The sequence below is a fragment of the Gymnoscopelus microlampas genome (genome assembly GCF_963454915.1).
Source record: "Gymnoscopelus microlampas genome assembly, chromosome: 1".
In the NCBI taxonomy this organism is placed as follows: domain Eukaryota; kingdom Metazoa; phylum Chordata; class Actinopteri; order Myctophiformes; family Myctophidae; genus Gymnoscopelus; species Gymnoscopelus microlampas.
In genome coordinates, this window is record NC_139962.1 from 8479394 (window position 1) to 8495794 (window position 16401).

At 41.4% G+C, this 16401-nt stretch overlaps 1 protein-coding gene across 1 annotated transcript in view; it reads right to left on the reverse strand.

Annotated features, from left to right (window-relative positions):
- Positions 1-11166, reverse strand: part of trpm5 (transient receptor potential cation channel, subfamily M, member 5) — a 49384-nt gene extending 38218 nt beyond the window's left edge. Inside the window, exons 1-5 of the mRNA XM_084061272.1 lie at positions 11111-11166; positions 3815-3882; positions 2857-3022; positions 2145-2325; positions 1626-1792 (exon numbers count right to left, since the gene is read on the reverse strand). Of these exons, the coding sequence (XP_083917398.1) occupies positions 1626-1792; positions 2145-2325; positions 2857-3022; positions 3815-3882; positions 11111-11137 (609 nt within the window). The 5' untranslated portion in view covers positions 11138-11166. The remainder of the gene's footprint in view (positions 1-1625; positions 1793-2144; positions 2326-2856; positions 3023-3814; positions 3883-11110) is intronic.
- Between the last annotated feature and the right edge of the window lie 5235 nt (positions 11167-16401).

The following is a 16401-nucleotide window of genomic DNA, read 5'->3' on the forward strand; positions in this document are numbered from 1 at the left end:
AGCGAACATTTGTAACTCAAATCTTTGCTCCTAGGGGTCCCTGGAACAAAATATTTGAGATGGGCGTCCGCGACCAAATACATATACATTTTGGGGGTCCTTGACATGAAAAAGTTTGAGAAGCACTGATATAGAGAACTGTACATCTGATTGACTTCACATTCTGTGGTGGTTGTATATTGCTGAGAACCAGACAAGTGTTAATTTTGTTGACTAAGAATAAAGACTAAAACACTAAGGCTAAAAATATTTGTATATTTAGTCGACTAAGACTAGACTAAGACTAAACTATTTCAGATGACTAAAATAGGACTAAAACTAAATCCTTTGCTGTCAAAAGTAACAGTGCTGAGAACCCAGAGAGGGACGTGCGGGGTCGAGTGGGCAGTCCATCAGCGGGCCATGCCCTGAACAGGCATTACAGTGATTATACTACTTAATGGTGTTCTAGAGAACAGCTAATCGACTGCACACTGCACTTCGTCTGGTACTCAGCAATACACCCACCAAGCCTTTAGTCAATCGGATCAAAGGTTCTCCAGATATGTGAAGTTTGCACGCACGCACACACGCATGCACACGCACGCGCACACACGCGCACACGCACACACACACACACACACACACACACACACACACACGCACATGCACGCACACGCACACGCACGCACGCACGCATGCACGCACACACATAAAATTCCAGGAATCTCAGTACCTAGTATGTATCTAATACATACAGAGATTCCTGGAATTTATAGATAAGAGATCAATTATATGCTCAAGGACAGCAGACATTTCTTATTGTCTTATTATGGAAACCTTGTATGTCCAATAATGTCTCGTTAATACGCTGAGCTAAGCTGTTTTTTTATGTTACGCTCTCATACGACTAAGCATGAAATCACTGCATTACTTTATGTAGAAAAGAAAGACATTGAAAAAGAGGAGATATGGAGTTAGGTTTCTGCCTGACAGTGGCAATATATATATATATATTATCTCTGTCGGGTGGAAACCTCATATCAAAAATATCAAAAGTAGCAGATCTCTAAATGCGTTTCGAGCTTGTAGATCTGCTACTTTTGATGCTTTTGTGTAGTATGATGAAGTAGGACCTTAATTTATGAAAAAACACAAAACGCTAGATTATGGAGAATATAAGAGGTTTCAAGTGGTGTAGAGTAACTAAGTACATGTACTTTAAATTTTGAGGAACTTTTACTTTACTGGAGTATTTCCAATTTGCAATACTTTTACTTCACTACATCTCAGAGGCAAATATTGTATTTGATTATTACTACAAAACCACAAAATAGCCAATCTACAAGCTCACAGCGCATCGCGAAGCGACACGTTGTGAGCTTGTAGATCTGCTATTTTCAAAGGATTTTTATACATTTTAAAACTTGTGAAATGGGACCTTCTGCATTACGAGTAGGCCTACTTTTACTTTTGGTACTTTAAGTACATTTTGATACCAATACTTTACCACAAGTACATTTTGAATTCCAGACTTTTACTTGTAACAGAGTATTTCTACATTGCAGTATTGATACTTTTACCACCACTGGCGGTTTCTGCCCGACAACAACGATATATATTGACATGTCAGTATATATGCTCACCTTGGCAGTGAGCAGGGCGTCTCGGTCTTGGATCATGTTCCACGGAGCGATGCCGATGGCCACCACCCGCACCTTGGAGGAGGTGCTGGCCAGAGAGTGGTCTCTCACCGCCTGACCCAGGTGTTTGGTGATGCCGAAGCGAAGGCCATTGGTCAGGATCCATGCTCCTGGAAGACAAGACATGTGTGTGTGAGTTTATTACTCCATAGTGGTTGTGTGTGCGCGTGCATGTGTTTGCATGCCATGGGTTGTGCATCCTTGTGTGTTTATATGAAGTGTAGCCTACATTACAACCTGTGCAATAGACTCTAGTGCTGTTACTATCGCTTATTTTCTTAACGATTATTCTATCACTAGAGGTTTGCCCCTGGTCCATACTCAAAATTGAGGCCTGTGCCCTTAATAGAGACAAATCATAAACTGTCTGAACTGAAGCACAGTATTTCTAGCTGTAGATTAGCAACCTAGTTTATCCAAATGGGACGTGTGTGTGTGTGCGCATATATTGATATTATAAACCTGTGCTCTGTGCAGCCTTCACCAGTCCTTTCCTCACTGTGTCCCTCAGCCAGGGTTTCATCTGAAACAGCTCGTCTCCGCCCACCAGCGCCACCACCAGGTGGGGAGGAGCCAGTCCCCACTGCTCCGTCAGCATCTGGTAGATCAGCACCGGGTCTGTGTTGCTGTTCACCCTCACAAACTGGAGAACACACACACATTCATTCACACACCACAAACATTATTGTATACTAATAGATGACTTGCATATTAAGATGGTTACCCCGTCTCTAAGAATGATATGACGGAGTTGGTGGCCATAGCTGAATGCTTAGAGCAGGGGTCTTCAACAGGGGGTCCGGGACCCCTAGGGGGTCCTCAGAGCTACTACAGGGGGTCCGCCAAATCTTTATGTGATAAGATTTTTTTTTTTACCTTAACCACTTGAACTCTAGCATCCCTTTTTCTGAGGAGAACTTTGGCCAAAAATAGCCGATCTACAAGCTCACAAGCCTGTAGATCGGCTATTTTTGGCAAAGAGGTATAGGTGTAGAGGGAAAAAAAGAGCGGATAGAGTAAACAAAAAAAGTTTCATCTGAAACACAATTTAGAAGGGGTCCCTGCTTCATCTCTCTCTCAGCTAGGGGGTCCTTGGCCTGAAAACGTTGAAGACCCCATGGCTTAGAGAGTTTAGAACGTAAACTGTTCTAAGCTTGGTGCTTTGTGGCCTCACCTTCCCTCTGGTCCTGTTTGTACCAATGAAGTCGATGTCGCCCACTCTGCCAGCCGCCCAGTGGTTCTTCTCCCTGCCGCTGGCTCTTCCAGCATGGCCTCTGGGTGGCGCCACACTCTCCATGGACTCACCCAACGCAGCAGAGCACGGGCAACCAAGCAGGATGCTGTATAATAATACATAACACAACACATTGAATGGATGAGAGGTTACCAGTGGTGGAAAGTGTAGAAATATATTCATTGTTCATACGCATTCTGTTACTATAGGTCCAGAGTCAGTATGTGCACATGCCAGAAAGACCGGTAGGCTATAGCATTGGTTCTCAAAGTGGGGTCCGGGGACCCCCAGGGGTACTTTAGGGGGTTCCAGGGGGTCCCCAGCTAAATGATGGACAGGAACCAAATGGACCCTTATGGGTGTGTAACTCTGAGTGTGTACAAATGGAACCAAATGGACCCTAACGGGTCCATTTGGTTCCATTTGTACACACTCAAAGAGTTAAATTAACATTGATTTTACGATATGAATTGGGGTCCCACAGATATAAATGCCATTTAATGGGGGTCCGTAGCCCTAATGCGTGTCAAACTGGGGGTCCTTGAAATTAAAATGGTTGAGAATCACTGCTAGAGCCGTAAAAGATCTTCTCTTATGGGGGTCCCTGGCTTATCTTTTGAAATGGGGGTCCGCGGGCTAATAAGTGTCAATTTGGGGGTCCTTGACATGAAAAAGTTTGAGAACCATTGGGCTATAGTAGTATTACTGTTGTTGTTAACAGAAGCAGTGTTACCGAATGAAGGAGTTCCTGAGAGTATTAATAAAACTCATGAAAGAAACCAATGACTCTTATTGAATACCCCATAAAACAGAAAGTAACTAAAGTATCTTTTAGTATATTTTCTACTTTAATTTACCCATAATGCTTTACAGTATTAAAACACAACACAAACCACACCTGTGTTTTTCTGACCACTCCAACATGGCTCCACATCGCACACACCTCCTCTGTGGACGCAGCAGCCCCTGTAAACACACCAACACATTATGTTCACTGACCGCTGCACCCATCAGCACCCATTAGTACCCATCAGCACGACAGCACCCATCAGCATCTCAACCCCATCTCAAAATATTTTGTTCCAGGGACCCCCCAGAAGCAAAGATTTGAGTTACAAATGTGTTACAATTTTTTTTCTGGTCAACTGTTAGTGTGCCAATAGCCAATCTGGCCTCAATGTAGCCTGACAGCGCGTCGCGGGTTTGAGTCCCGACGGCCTTTCCTGCGTGTCACTCTCCATCTCTCTCCCTATTTCCTGTCAGCCTACGCCAGGGGTGATGCAACTTTGATGATGGAGAGGGCCACCATATTTCCACACTCACTCCAGAGGGCCACATTGCATATACTGTTGGGCCATTCTAGACAGCACCCATCCCATCAGCACCCATCCCATCAGCACCCATCCCATCAGCACCCATCCCATCAACACAAGATGTTTTACAAATTAAAGTAAAAACAGAAATACCACAATGTGGAAATACTCTGTTACAAGTAAAAGTCCTGTGTTAAAAAGTTAAAGTACAAAGGTTTTTCAAAAATAGCTAAAGTATAAAAAGGGGCTTAAGCGGTTAATGCATGTTTTGTATTAATAATCTAAATTAGAAAAGTAACTAGTAACTAAAGCTGTCAAATAAATAGTAGTGGAGTAAAAAGTACAGAATTTGTATTTCAAGTATTGACAAATATAAATAGGACTGAAGTGGTTTTGTAATGACAATCAAAATCTATAAAGTAACTAGTAACTAAAGTTTTTAAATAATTGTGGTGGAGTAAAAGTACAATATTTGCCGCTGAGATGTAGTGAAGTAGAAGCAAAAGTGTTGCAAATTGGAAATACTCCAGTAAAGTAAAAGTACCTCAAAATGATACTTAAGCACAGTACTAGAGTAAATGTAATTAGTTACTTTCCACCACTGAAGCTGGTTGGAGCCAGGTGGTGTTCTTGAAGAGAATGTTTGGTCAATGCAAAGTGAAAAGCATTGTCATTCTGTCTCCACATGCAAAGCACTTCCTCCATGATGGCCTAGACATATAACACCAGCATTAATGGTGCTCTAAGTCATTGGTTCTCAAAGTGGGGTCCGGGGACCCACAGGGGTACTTGAGGGGGTTCCAGGGGGTCCCCAGCTAAATGATGGACAGGAACCAAGTGGACCCTTATGGGTCTGTAACTCTGAGAGTGTACAAATGGAACCAAATAGACCCTAACGGGTCCATTTGGTTCCATTTGTACACTCTCAGAGTTAAATTGACATTGATTTTAAGATATGAATTGGGGTCCCAGAGATATAAGTGCCATTAAATGGGGGTCCGTAGCCCTAATGCACGTCAAACTGGGGGTGAGAATCACTGCTAGAGCCGTAAAAAATATTCTCTTATGGGGGTCCCTGGCTTATCTTTTGAAATGGGGGTCCGCGGGCTAATAAGTGTCAATTTGGGGGTCCTTGACATGAAAAAGTTTGAGAATCACTGCTCTAAGTGATATGTTTCTGTTCAAATAAGTGTTAAATAGTTCTATTTTCTGATCGTAATCACTGCTATAGCGTTTGTTCAGTAACATGGGTCACCAGCTCTTAAAACATAAAATACATTTGTAGGTTGGGATACCAATATTATCCAATCAGGAGGAGGGAGAACTCTCATTACGATTCTCATTAGGAGCGACAAGGATTGACAGGATCAGAAATGACTACCTTAGAGCAGTGGTTCTCAAACCTATTCATGTCAAGGACCCCCAAAATGTATTTGGCGGCCGCAGACCCCCATCTCAAAATATTTTGTTCCAGGGACCCCCAGAAGCAAAGATTTGAGTTACAAATGTTCTTCAAATATTTGCTATTTGCTAAATATAAGTTATCACGATTTTTCTGGACAACTGTTGGTGTGCCAATAGCCAATCTGGCCTCAATGTAGCCTGACAGCGCGTCGCGGGTTTGAGTCCCGACGGCCTTTCCATCCTGCGTGTCACTCCCCATCTCTCTCCCCATTTCCTGTCAGCCTACTGTCCTATCATGCCAAAGGCATAAAAAGCCCCAAAATATATATTTTAAAAAGTACCAATCTACAAGCTCACGAGGCGTCGCGATGCGACGTATTGTGAGCTTTGTAGATCTGCTATTCCAAAAGATTTTGTTGTACATTTTGAACTTGTGAAATGGGACATTCTGCACAATGACTACTTTTACTTTTGGTACTTTTAAGAATATTTTGATGCGATACTTTTGTACTTTTACGCAAGTATTTTGAATACAGGACTTCTACTTGTAACAACATCTACATTGCAGTATTGTTACTTTTACTTAAGTAAAACATGTGAGTACATCTTCCATTACTGGTAATGGTTGGGGTTAGAGCAGGGGTCTTCAACAAGGGGTCCGGGACCCCTAGGGGGTCCTCAGAGTTACTACAGGGGGTCCGCCAAATCTTTGTGTGATATGATTTTTTTTTTACATTAACCACTTGAACCCCAACATCCCTTTTCTGAGGAGAACTTTAACCAAAAATAGCCGATCTACAAGCTCACAACGCCTCGCAGCGCGAGGCGTTGTGAGCTTGTAGATCTGCTATTTTTGGCAAAGAGGTATAGGTGTAGAGGGGAAAAGAACAGTAAACGTCAACAAGAAAAGTTGAATCTAAAACGCAATTTTATACAATATAGTGGGGGTCCCTGCTTCATCTCTCTCTCAGCTAGGGGGTCCTTGGGCTGAAAATGTTGAAGACCCCTGGGTTAGAGGCTTTATGTAGTTATATTTATCTGTCATCATTATATTTGAGTAAAAGCAGCCAAAACCAAAACACGTCTATAGCTTTTTTTTCCTTTTCTTTCTTTTCAAAATGAAATCTAGTTCATGAAACTGCAGGCAAAAAAGCTGTTATGCTTGAGGAATACCATGGAGAGACAACTAAGGCTCCATCAGCATGCTAAACCGAACGTTCCTAAAATGTTCCACTAGAGATAAGAGCTTCTTCTGCAGAAGTATATAACGCAACAAAACTAAACACACATATTCTTCATTGATATCACCTCAATATTTGACTGCATTCATTTGCCTGAGTATAGTCGAGGTGCTTGTCAAAGATTATAAAAGAATGTGATGCAATGCAAAAGTACAATCCCTCTAACAATAAACACTTTCTGCTTTGTGCTGTGCTGTGGTGGAAGAAGTACTCAGATATTTGTTACTTAAGTAGCAATACCACAATATAAAAATACTCTGTTACAAGTAAAAGGCGTTTGTGTTCAAAATGTTACTTGAGTAAAAGTACAAAAGTATTGGCATCAAAATATCCTTAAAGTACCAAAAGTAAAAGTACTAAAATGTTTGAAAATATCAGATCTACAAGTTGTGAGCTTGTTGTGAGCTTGTAGATCGGCTATTTTCAAATAGCCTATCTATATAATAGGGTAACTAGTACATAAAGTTTTCAAATAATTGAAGTGGAGTAAAAATACAATATTTGCCAGATGTAGTGGGTTAGAAGTAAAAGTATTGAAAATTGGATATACTCCAGTAAAGTAAAAAAAAAAAACCCTCAAAATTGTACTGAAGTACAGTACTTGAGTAAATGTACTTAGTTCCTTTACACCACTCTTTGCCTGAGTAGTCGAGGTGCTTGTCAAAGATAATAAAAAAAGAACATGATGCAATGCAATCCCTCTAACAATAAACAGTGTGAGCTTTGTGCTGATGTGCATGTTCTTTTCTGTTCACTTTAATAGTCAAGTGGAACTGGGTTGTTGTGGAGTAATGGTGGTTGTTATGGCCAAATGGTTATGGGGAAACCATTTAAGACATAATTGTGCTTGTAGATTTGAAGTCATATTTTAATGGTAAAAGGGAAAGGCTTTGGATTTGACTACAGGTGTGGGTGTGTGAGGTAATAAGCACGTAATGGTCATGCAAACTGGAGCATTTGCATGCAAGAGAGGAGAGAGGGTTCTGGAAAGCAGTGGTGTAAAGTAACCAAGTACATTTACTCAAGTACTGTACTGTACGTAAGTACAATTTTGAGGTATTTTTTACTTTACTGGAGTATTTCCAATTTTCTGTACTTCTCCACAACATCGCAGTGGCAAATAGTGTACTTTTACTCCACTACAATTATTTGACAACTTTACTAGTTACTTTGTCGATTTTGATTATTATTACAAAACATAAATTAACCACTCCAGCTCTATATACTTTTCGACGATTTGAAAATAGCAGATCTACAAGCTTTGTAGATCTGCTATTTTCAAAAACAATGTATACATTTGAAAACTTGTGAAATGGGACGGACAGGCAGGCAGGCAGGCAGGCAGGCAGACAGACAGGCAGGCAGACAGACAGACAGACAGACAGACAGACAGGCAGGCAGGCAGGCAGGCAGACAGACAGACAGACAGACAGACAGACAGGCAGGCAGGCAGGCAGGCAGGCAGGCAGACAGGCAGGCAGGCAGGCAGGCAGGCAGGCAGGCAGGCAGGCAGGCAGGCAGACAGACAGACAGACAGACAGACAGGCAGGCAGGCAGGCAGGCACACAGACAGACAGACAGACAGACAGACAGACAGACAGACAGACAGACAGACAGACAGACACACACATGCTATCCGTCTCAAATGATTTATACCAAGTGAATACAAAATGGTGAAATATTGCTGCAATTTCTCTTTCTCTTTATTCCACACTTTTGATTGTTTTATTTCACATTTAATGTGAACGTATGTTTCCTCCATGCCAATGAAGGCCCTTTGAATGGAATTGAAAAGGAGTGAGAGACAGATTGTTATAGACTCGGTCTGTTTATCAGTCTCTCGGTGTCTTTCTAAACCTTGGCTTCAAGTGTGACAGCGCCGCGGCATTGTGTTTCTCAAGGATATTTGAAGATAATAATGGTCCTTCAATATCATGTTTGTACACAACATGCATAATAACAGCTTGGTTGCCTTGTAAACCGTTTTATATAAGCCCAGATTTTGAGGAAAATGCAGCTCCTGAAAAGAGCATGTCTTATGTTTACTTGATTTGAGAAAGAAAAGCATTTTACACTTTGGCTATTCAAAAATAGCAGATATACAAGCTCATAGCGCGGCACCGAGTGCCGCGCTACAAGCTTGTAGATCTGCTATTTTTTTTAAATCGTGAAAATATGTGAAAATCTTTGAATATATATATTTTTTTTTAAAGTGAACATTTTTAACTCAAATCTTTGCTTCTGGGGGTCCCTGGAACAATATATTTTGAGATGGGGGGGTCGCAGCCAAATACATATACATTTTGGGGTCCTTGACATGAAAAAGTTTGAGAACCACTGACATAGCAACATACGTTTTTCAGAATACTGTTGGGATCTAGAAGACATTTTGTAGAATCAGCTTCAGGTCTTAATGGGTTAGAGTAGCCAATTATTTTTTACCCCCTTTTCAACCCAATTCAGTCGTCATGCCAATTAATTCCTCCCCACACACATTTCTGTGTCGTCACTGCTGTCATATCCTACTGACTCACCTGCCAGTGAGGAGCACCCACCTGGAGGACGTAGAGCCTTCGTCCTACTCCTCCCGCCCAACACTCCCCGCTGACAGGCTCCGCCCCCCACAGCCCGTAGGAGTACGTGCAACGACCATTATCACCCTCCTCCCCGTCCGGCTTCCCTCCCCCCGAACACGGGCAATTGTGTTCGTGTAGACGCTCGACAAAGCCGGATGCACCCACGGTGGATTCGAACCCACAACCTCCTGGGCAGTGACTTGTGACCACTGCGCCACCCGAGCGCCCATGTTTCACTTTTTACAAATCATAAAATGCAGTACATCATAATCAATGTTAGTGAACAAAAACACAAACTTAGAGAACAAAATTAACCGTAAAATGTAAATTAAAAACAGAACAGGTTTGTCCGAAAATACCAAAAATAATTTCCTTTCTGATTATTGCTTCCTTACGTTTCTTTTTTAAACCAAATGTATTTCTTATTATATTACATTACAGTCATTTAGCAGACGCTTTTATCCAAAGCGACTTACAATAAGTGTATTCAACATAGGTAGGGAACGAAAACTACTAATCACCAGAGGTTTTAAGTGCATTTTCTGCAAAAACAAGCAACCAAGAGTATACCTAGCGCTAAGGTAAAAGTGCAATATATCTGCTACCTATTTCCTTAAACAGATGAGACAGATGAGACAAAAAATAATTATTATAGAGTCAAATGTGGGGGGAGCATATTCCAGTATGCAATGGCTCTGTGCATTACTGTTTTAGTGGGTTGATTCTGGGCAGAGGTAAAGTAAAGTGACCACTTGATGCCTGTCTAGTATTATAACCATGTCTTTCATTTGCAGGTACTGTAATAGCTGTAAACACAAACTGAAGGGTTTCTATGAGGAATACATGCTTTAAAGACAGAATAAGGCTGCATGCCAATATGTGATTACATCTTAGAAAATTGGACACTTACATACGCTAACATTTCAAGGGAGTAAAGTAGATCATAACAGTGCATATAAATAGAATCTTCTTATAGATTTTACTGCATAGAAGGCAAACCCCTGAGAGAAATATGTAAATATATCCCCAACTGAAATGGTCGAACACTGCACCGTATGCAGTGGTGTAAAGTAACTAAGTACATTTGCTCAAGCACTGTACTTAAGTAAAATGTTACAGTATTTGTACTTACTTGAGTATTTCCAATTTCCAATACTTTTACTTCTACTCCACTGCATCTCAGAGGCTAATGTTTTACTTTTACTCCACTACAATTATTTGAAAACTTTAGTGACTAGTTACTTTATAGATTTTGATTATTATTACAAAACATACATTAACCACTTCAACCCTATATACATTTCGGCCATTTGAAAATAGCCGATCTACAAGCTCACAATGCGTCGCATCGCGACGCATTGTGAGCTTGTAGATCTGCTATTTTCAAAAGGTTTTTATACATTTTATTTGAAAACTTGCGAAATGGGACATTCTGCATAATGAGTACTTTTACTGTTGGTACTTCAAATATATTTTGATGTCAATACTTTTGTACTTTTACTCAAGCACATTTGTATTACCAGACTTTTACTTGTAACATAGTATTTCTATATTGCAGTATTGATACTTTCACTTGAGTAAAAAAAAGTGTACTTTTCCCACCACTGCATATAGCTATATGTATATCTGATACAATGATCACAGCCGTATATATACATACCAGAGGTGTTTCGTGTCTGTCTTGCATGGTTGTGATGTTTAGTGTCCAGCTGTGTCCATCCCTGTGGAGACTACAGGTGTGTCACTACAGCCACCAGGAAGTGGTGACAAGGTGAGTAACACCCCCCTTTAGCCTCCTGACCAATCGTAGCCACAGTGTTGAGCACCGTCATTTTGCATAATCTTTCCAGCAGGTTGCACCGTGGTGGACAAAGTATATATATACTCAAGTAAATACGGCAAGTATACAAAAGTACAAATTACAAAGTAATTTTTTTCCGTCTTGATATTGCATTGGTGTATTGGAAGAAAAAAAAGAAAAGTGAAAATAGCCGATCTATACATGCACACAACACGTCACGCGCGACATGTTGTGGTTAATAGGCTCTATGCACATCAGCCATATTGGAAAGAAATTGGGCCTCTTCCTTACTTCACAGGTGTTAGCAATCACACTAATGAAGTCTCTGTTCCATTTAGTGTAGCACAGAGTTACTAGTAAACGTTTTAATTTCAAGGACCCCATAACTCTGAGAGTGTACAAATGGAACCAAATGGACCCGTCACCATATTTGTACACTCTCAGAGTTACGCACCCATAAGGGGCCATTTAGAACCCCCTTCAATGAACCATGAGGGTCCCTGGACCACACTTTGAGACCCACTGGTGTAGCAGAGCGTTTCCAACATGCACAATATCAGCACCCCGACTCTGTTTGACCAGAATGGAACAGAGCCTTCATTAGTATCATTGGAGCCTTCATTAGTATCAATGGTAACACCTGTGAAGGAAGTAAGGAAGAGGCCAATTTCTCTCCAAAATGGCTGCTGCGCATAGAGCCTATTCATAATGTATTTTTGTAAGTTGTAACATGTGACACAAAACAAGACTCGACCAGGACTGACTGGGGAACAAGACTGATATACACATGAGAGCTGATTACTAATGAGATACAGCTGGCCTGGGGCAAACAGAAGCATAGAGCCAGGAAAACTAGACCAAGGACCAATAGAGATACAAGACCTAGACCAGGGATCTTCAATAAGGGTCCCGGGACCCCTAGGGGGTCTCCAGAGTTACTACAGGAGGGCCAACAAATCTGTGAAAATGTAACTTTTTTTTTTACTTTAACCACTTGAACCCGAGCATCCCAAGTCTGAGGGGAACATTAGCCAAACATAGCAGATCTACAAGCTTGTAGATCTGCCATTATAAGCAAAGAGGTTTGGGCAGTGGTGGAAAAAGTACTCAAATGTTTTACTTTAAGTGAAAGTATCAATACTGCAATGTAGAAGTATCTCTGTTACAAGTAAAAGTTCGGAATTTAAAATGTAAAAAAGTACAAAGGTATTGTATCAAAAGAGCTTAAAGTACCAAATGTAGAAAGTACTCATTATGCAGAATGTCCCATTTCACAAGTTTTGAAATGTATAAAATGATTTTGAAAATAGCAGATCTACAAGCTCACAATGTGTCGCGATGCGACACATTGTGAGCTTGTAGATCGGCTATTTCAAAATGTGTGGTTAATGTATGTTTTGTAATAATAATCAAAATCTACACAGTAACTAGTAACTAAAGTTTTCAAATAAATGTAATGGAGTAAAAGTACAATATTTGTCTCTGAGATGTAGTGGAGTGGAAGTAAAAGTCCTGAAATTGGAAATACTCCAATTAAATTACCAATACCTCAAAATTAAATGTACTTGGTTACTTTACACCACTGAGTGGGGGTCCCTGTTTAATCTCTCCCTCAGCTAAGGGGTCCTTGGCCTGAGAAACGTCGAAGACCCCTGGCTTAGACACTACAATCAACGAGGCAAGGCATGTGACTGTGACAAATAGTACTCAAGTAATGTAATGTACTTATTTACTGTCCACTTGCAGGTTGCACAGTGCACCCCCATCCTCATCAGGACCATAATAATGCTGATGAAAGTAGACATTTGCATTTATCTTTGCATTTTCATTGGTTTATTGGTACAGTGGTACAGTAGGCCTGGCTTATGCAGAGGCTTGCCATGCGGTGGTGGAAAGTAACTAAGTGCATTTACTCAAGTACTGTGTACTTTAGTACAAGTGTGAGGAACTTTTACTTTACTTAAAGGTAGGGTAAGTGATATGTATTTAGTTAAAATAAGTGTTAAATAGCTCTATATTCTGATAGTAATTTGCTATAGAGTGTTTGTTGAGTCTGTGTCTCTCCTGCTCTTTAGTATTAAAAGAAAATACATTTTCAGGGCAGGATAGGGCTACGCATTTTATTCAATCAGGAGAGAGAACTCATACAGGATACAGATTAACAAGTGAAATACTAAGAAATATGCAGACACAATAGACGGGTTTCATGTTTGTAAACATTGAGAGGATATGACCGCGCAGAGGAGGGGGTAAGCCTATGGGTGCGTTTGGAAATTACGCACCGGAGCACACTCGCCTATTAGTTTGTATTGGCCAGTGCGCTCACTGCCGCTCAGGGCTGTATTTTCGAACGCGCCTTTCCCCCAGGCATGCGCAGATTGCGCATTCTGCTCTGTGATGACGTCGCTCGGAAACCCGTCTATTGGAACTGGAACACTATTCAATTGAAGCTGATGAACATAATCATAAATATCACTTGCCCTACCTTTGTGTATTTCTATTTTCATACAACTCTGCACTATACTACTACATCTCAGAGGCAAACATTGTACCTTTCTTTCTACCACCCTCTTTCATACTTTGGTTATTCAAAAGCAGCAGATAAGCTTATGAACGTGTTTTAGAACCACAGCTACAGAGTGTTGGGTCTCTCTATACATCTCTCCAGCTATAGACAGAAAATACAATTTCACGTGGGGATACCAATGATATCCAATCAGGAGAGAGAACCCCACAAAGTTTTTTTGTTTGTTTTTGTCTCCGCCAGGAGACATTGTTTTCACTTTCCACATGTCAAGCTAACATTGGTCAAGCCTCACGTGACACGTGACAATACGGTGAAATAGTGTGATCTGATTGGCTAGTGACGTATAGCGGCCTATAAATACATGTGTCACTTTGAAAGAGTCTTAGCCTCTTTCAAAGTGAGGTAAGACAGGAATAATCACACTTACACAGACAGGACAGATAGGACACTTACATAGGACACTTACATAGACAGGACGGATAGGACACTTATACAGACAGGACGGATAGGACACTTATACAGACAGGACGGATAGGACACTTATACAGACAGGACGGATAGGACACTTATACAGACGGATAGGACACTTGTGTCATGTTACTATGACACAGTAACATGTTCTATTTTTTGTAAGAATTAGAACATAAGAAGTAGAACATTCCCAACATTCCCAAGTCTGCTGGCGGAGACTTGTGCTCCGAGGAGCACTTTTTCTAGTTTCTTTTGTTTTCTTTTTTTGCTGAGCTGTACACTTTTCAGCTGTACACTGCCGCATGGTAATTGTTTGACCATACGTGCGGGCACATTTTACTGTGTTTCTTTGCTACAGTGTTTTTGTTGTATGACCGCGTTGTGAAGTGCACAGATACCGCCTCGGGGTGATGCTGCACTATAAATAAAAAATAAACAGAAAAAATAAAACTGATAAGAGGTTTCTGCCCGACAACAACGATATCATGGATGGGTGGCAGGGACCAGGGTGGGACGAATTGATGTTGCAGGAGAACAGTAACATCCTGACCCGGTCCAGGGCCCACCACGGTTCACCTGTGGGTCAGCGTTAAGGCCTTTTCACACTGGAAGCAGGCTGACCCGCCTGGTAATTCATTTTCAATGAGAGGCGAGCAGCCAGGCTGGCAGGAGCGGATCGAGCAGCAGTCTGACAGGCGTAACGGCAAGCACACGCCCGCCCCACACTGCCACATGGTTGAATGGTGTTGAACAGTGGTGTAAAAGTAACTAAGTACATGTACTCAAGTGCTGTACTTAAGTACAATTTTGAGGTACTTTTACTTTACTGGAGTACTTCCAATTTTCAGTACTTCTACTCGACTACATCTCAGAGGCAAATGTTGTACTTTTACTCCACTGCAATTATTTGAAGACTTTAGTTACTACTTTGTAGATTTTGATTATTATTACAAGACATACATGAACCAATTCAGCCATATATATAGCCTACTTAGGCTATTTGAAAATAGCAGATCTACAAGCTCACAATGCGTCGCGATGCGACGCATTGTGAGCTTGTAGATCTGCTATTTTCAAGGATTTTTATGCATTTGAAAACGTGTGAAATGGGACATTCTGCATAATGAGTACTTTCTACTTTTTGTACTATAAGTACATTTTGATAGCAATACTTTTTTACTTTTACTCAGTAAATTTTTAATTCCGGACTTTTACTTGTAACAGAGTATTTCTACTATTGCAGTATTGATACTTTTACTTAAGTAAAAAAATGGAGTACTCTTTCCACCACAGTTTTTTCTGTTCACGAGGAGAGGACCTCGGTGTGACCCCCCTGTGGCGGATCCAAGCCAAAGTGTGTGCAGGTGTGTGTGTAAAGCCCTTTAGCCCTGGGGACATGTCTCCCTCTATAGGCGCACACACACACCTGCACACTTGGAGTACATGGGAGGAGGAGAGGGGCTTAATTAGTTGTGGGTGGCCACCCTACCAGCACCCTGGGGTGTTCTGGTTTTGTGTATGCGTCATGGATCTGATTCCAATATTCCACATGTTCCTAAAGCCCTGTAGCCCCGTGGTGACTCTCTCTCTCTCTCTCTCTCTCTCTCTCTCTCTCTCTCTCTCTCTCTCTCTCTCTCTCTCTCTCTCTCTCTCTCAGACATGAGGTTATATACAGGTAAGTAGGACACTCATAGTCATAGAATGAAGTGTGTTCTGTTACCATGACAGCAGTGATTGTCCACGGTTGGTAATACCTGGCTGTGACCAATGGCTGGGCCCTGGGCCCTGTAGCCTGGCTGCCACCGTCTCCTTCTCAGCATCTGTCACTGCTCCTGTAGTCTCCATCCGGTCTCTTGGGGGGCGCTGCTGCCCGGTCCACATATACATAGAACAGTGGTGTCAGGATCCTTGTATCTTGTGTATAATTTCCTGTTATCCTTGTACTTTTATTGTGTAGTATTGTTCCTAGTGTTTCCTGTCTGCCCTAGTGTTTGCTACCTGTCTTGTCTCTCCTCCCTGTGATTACTTGTTTCTCCACCTGTGTCCTGTTAGTCTCCCAGCCAATCCTTGTGTTGATTGTAGTTATGTTTCACCTGTGTCTTGTTAGTCTGTCTATTTAAACCTCCCTGTGTTCGGTGTTCCCTTGTCAGAT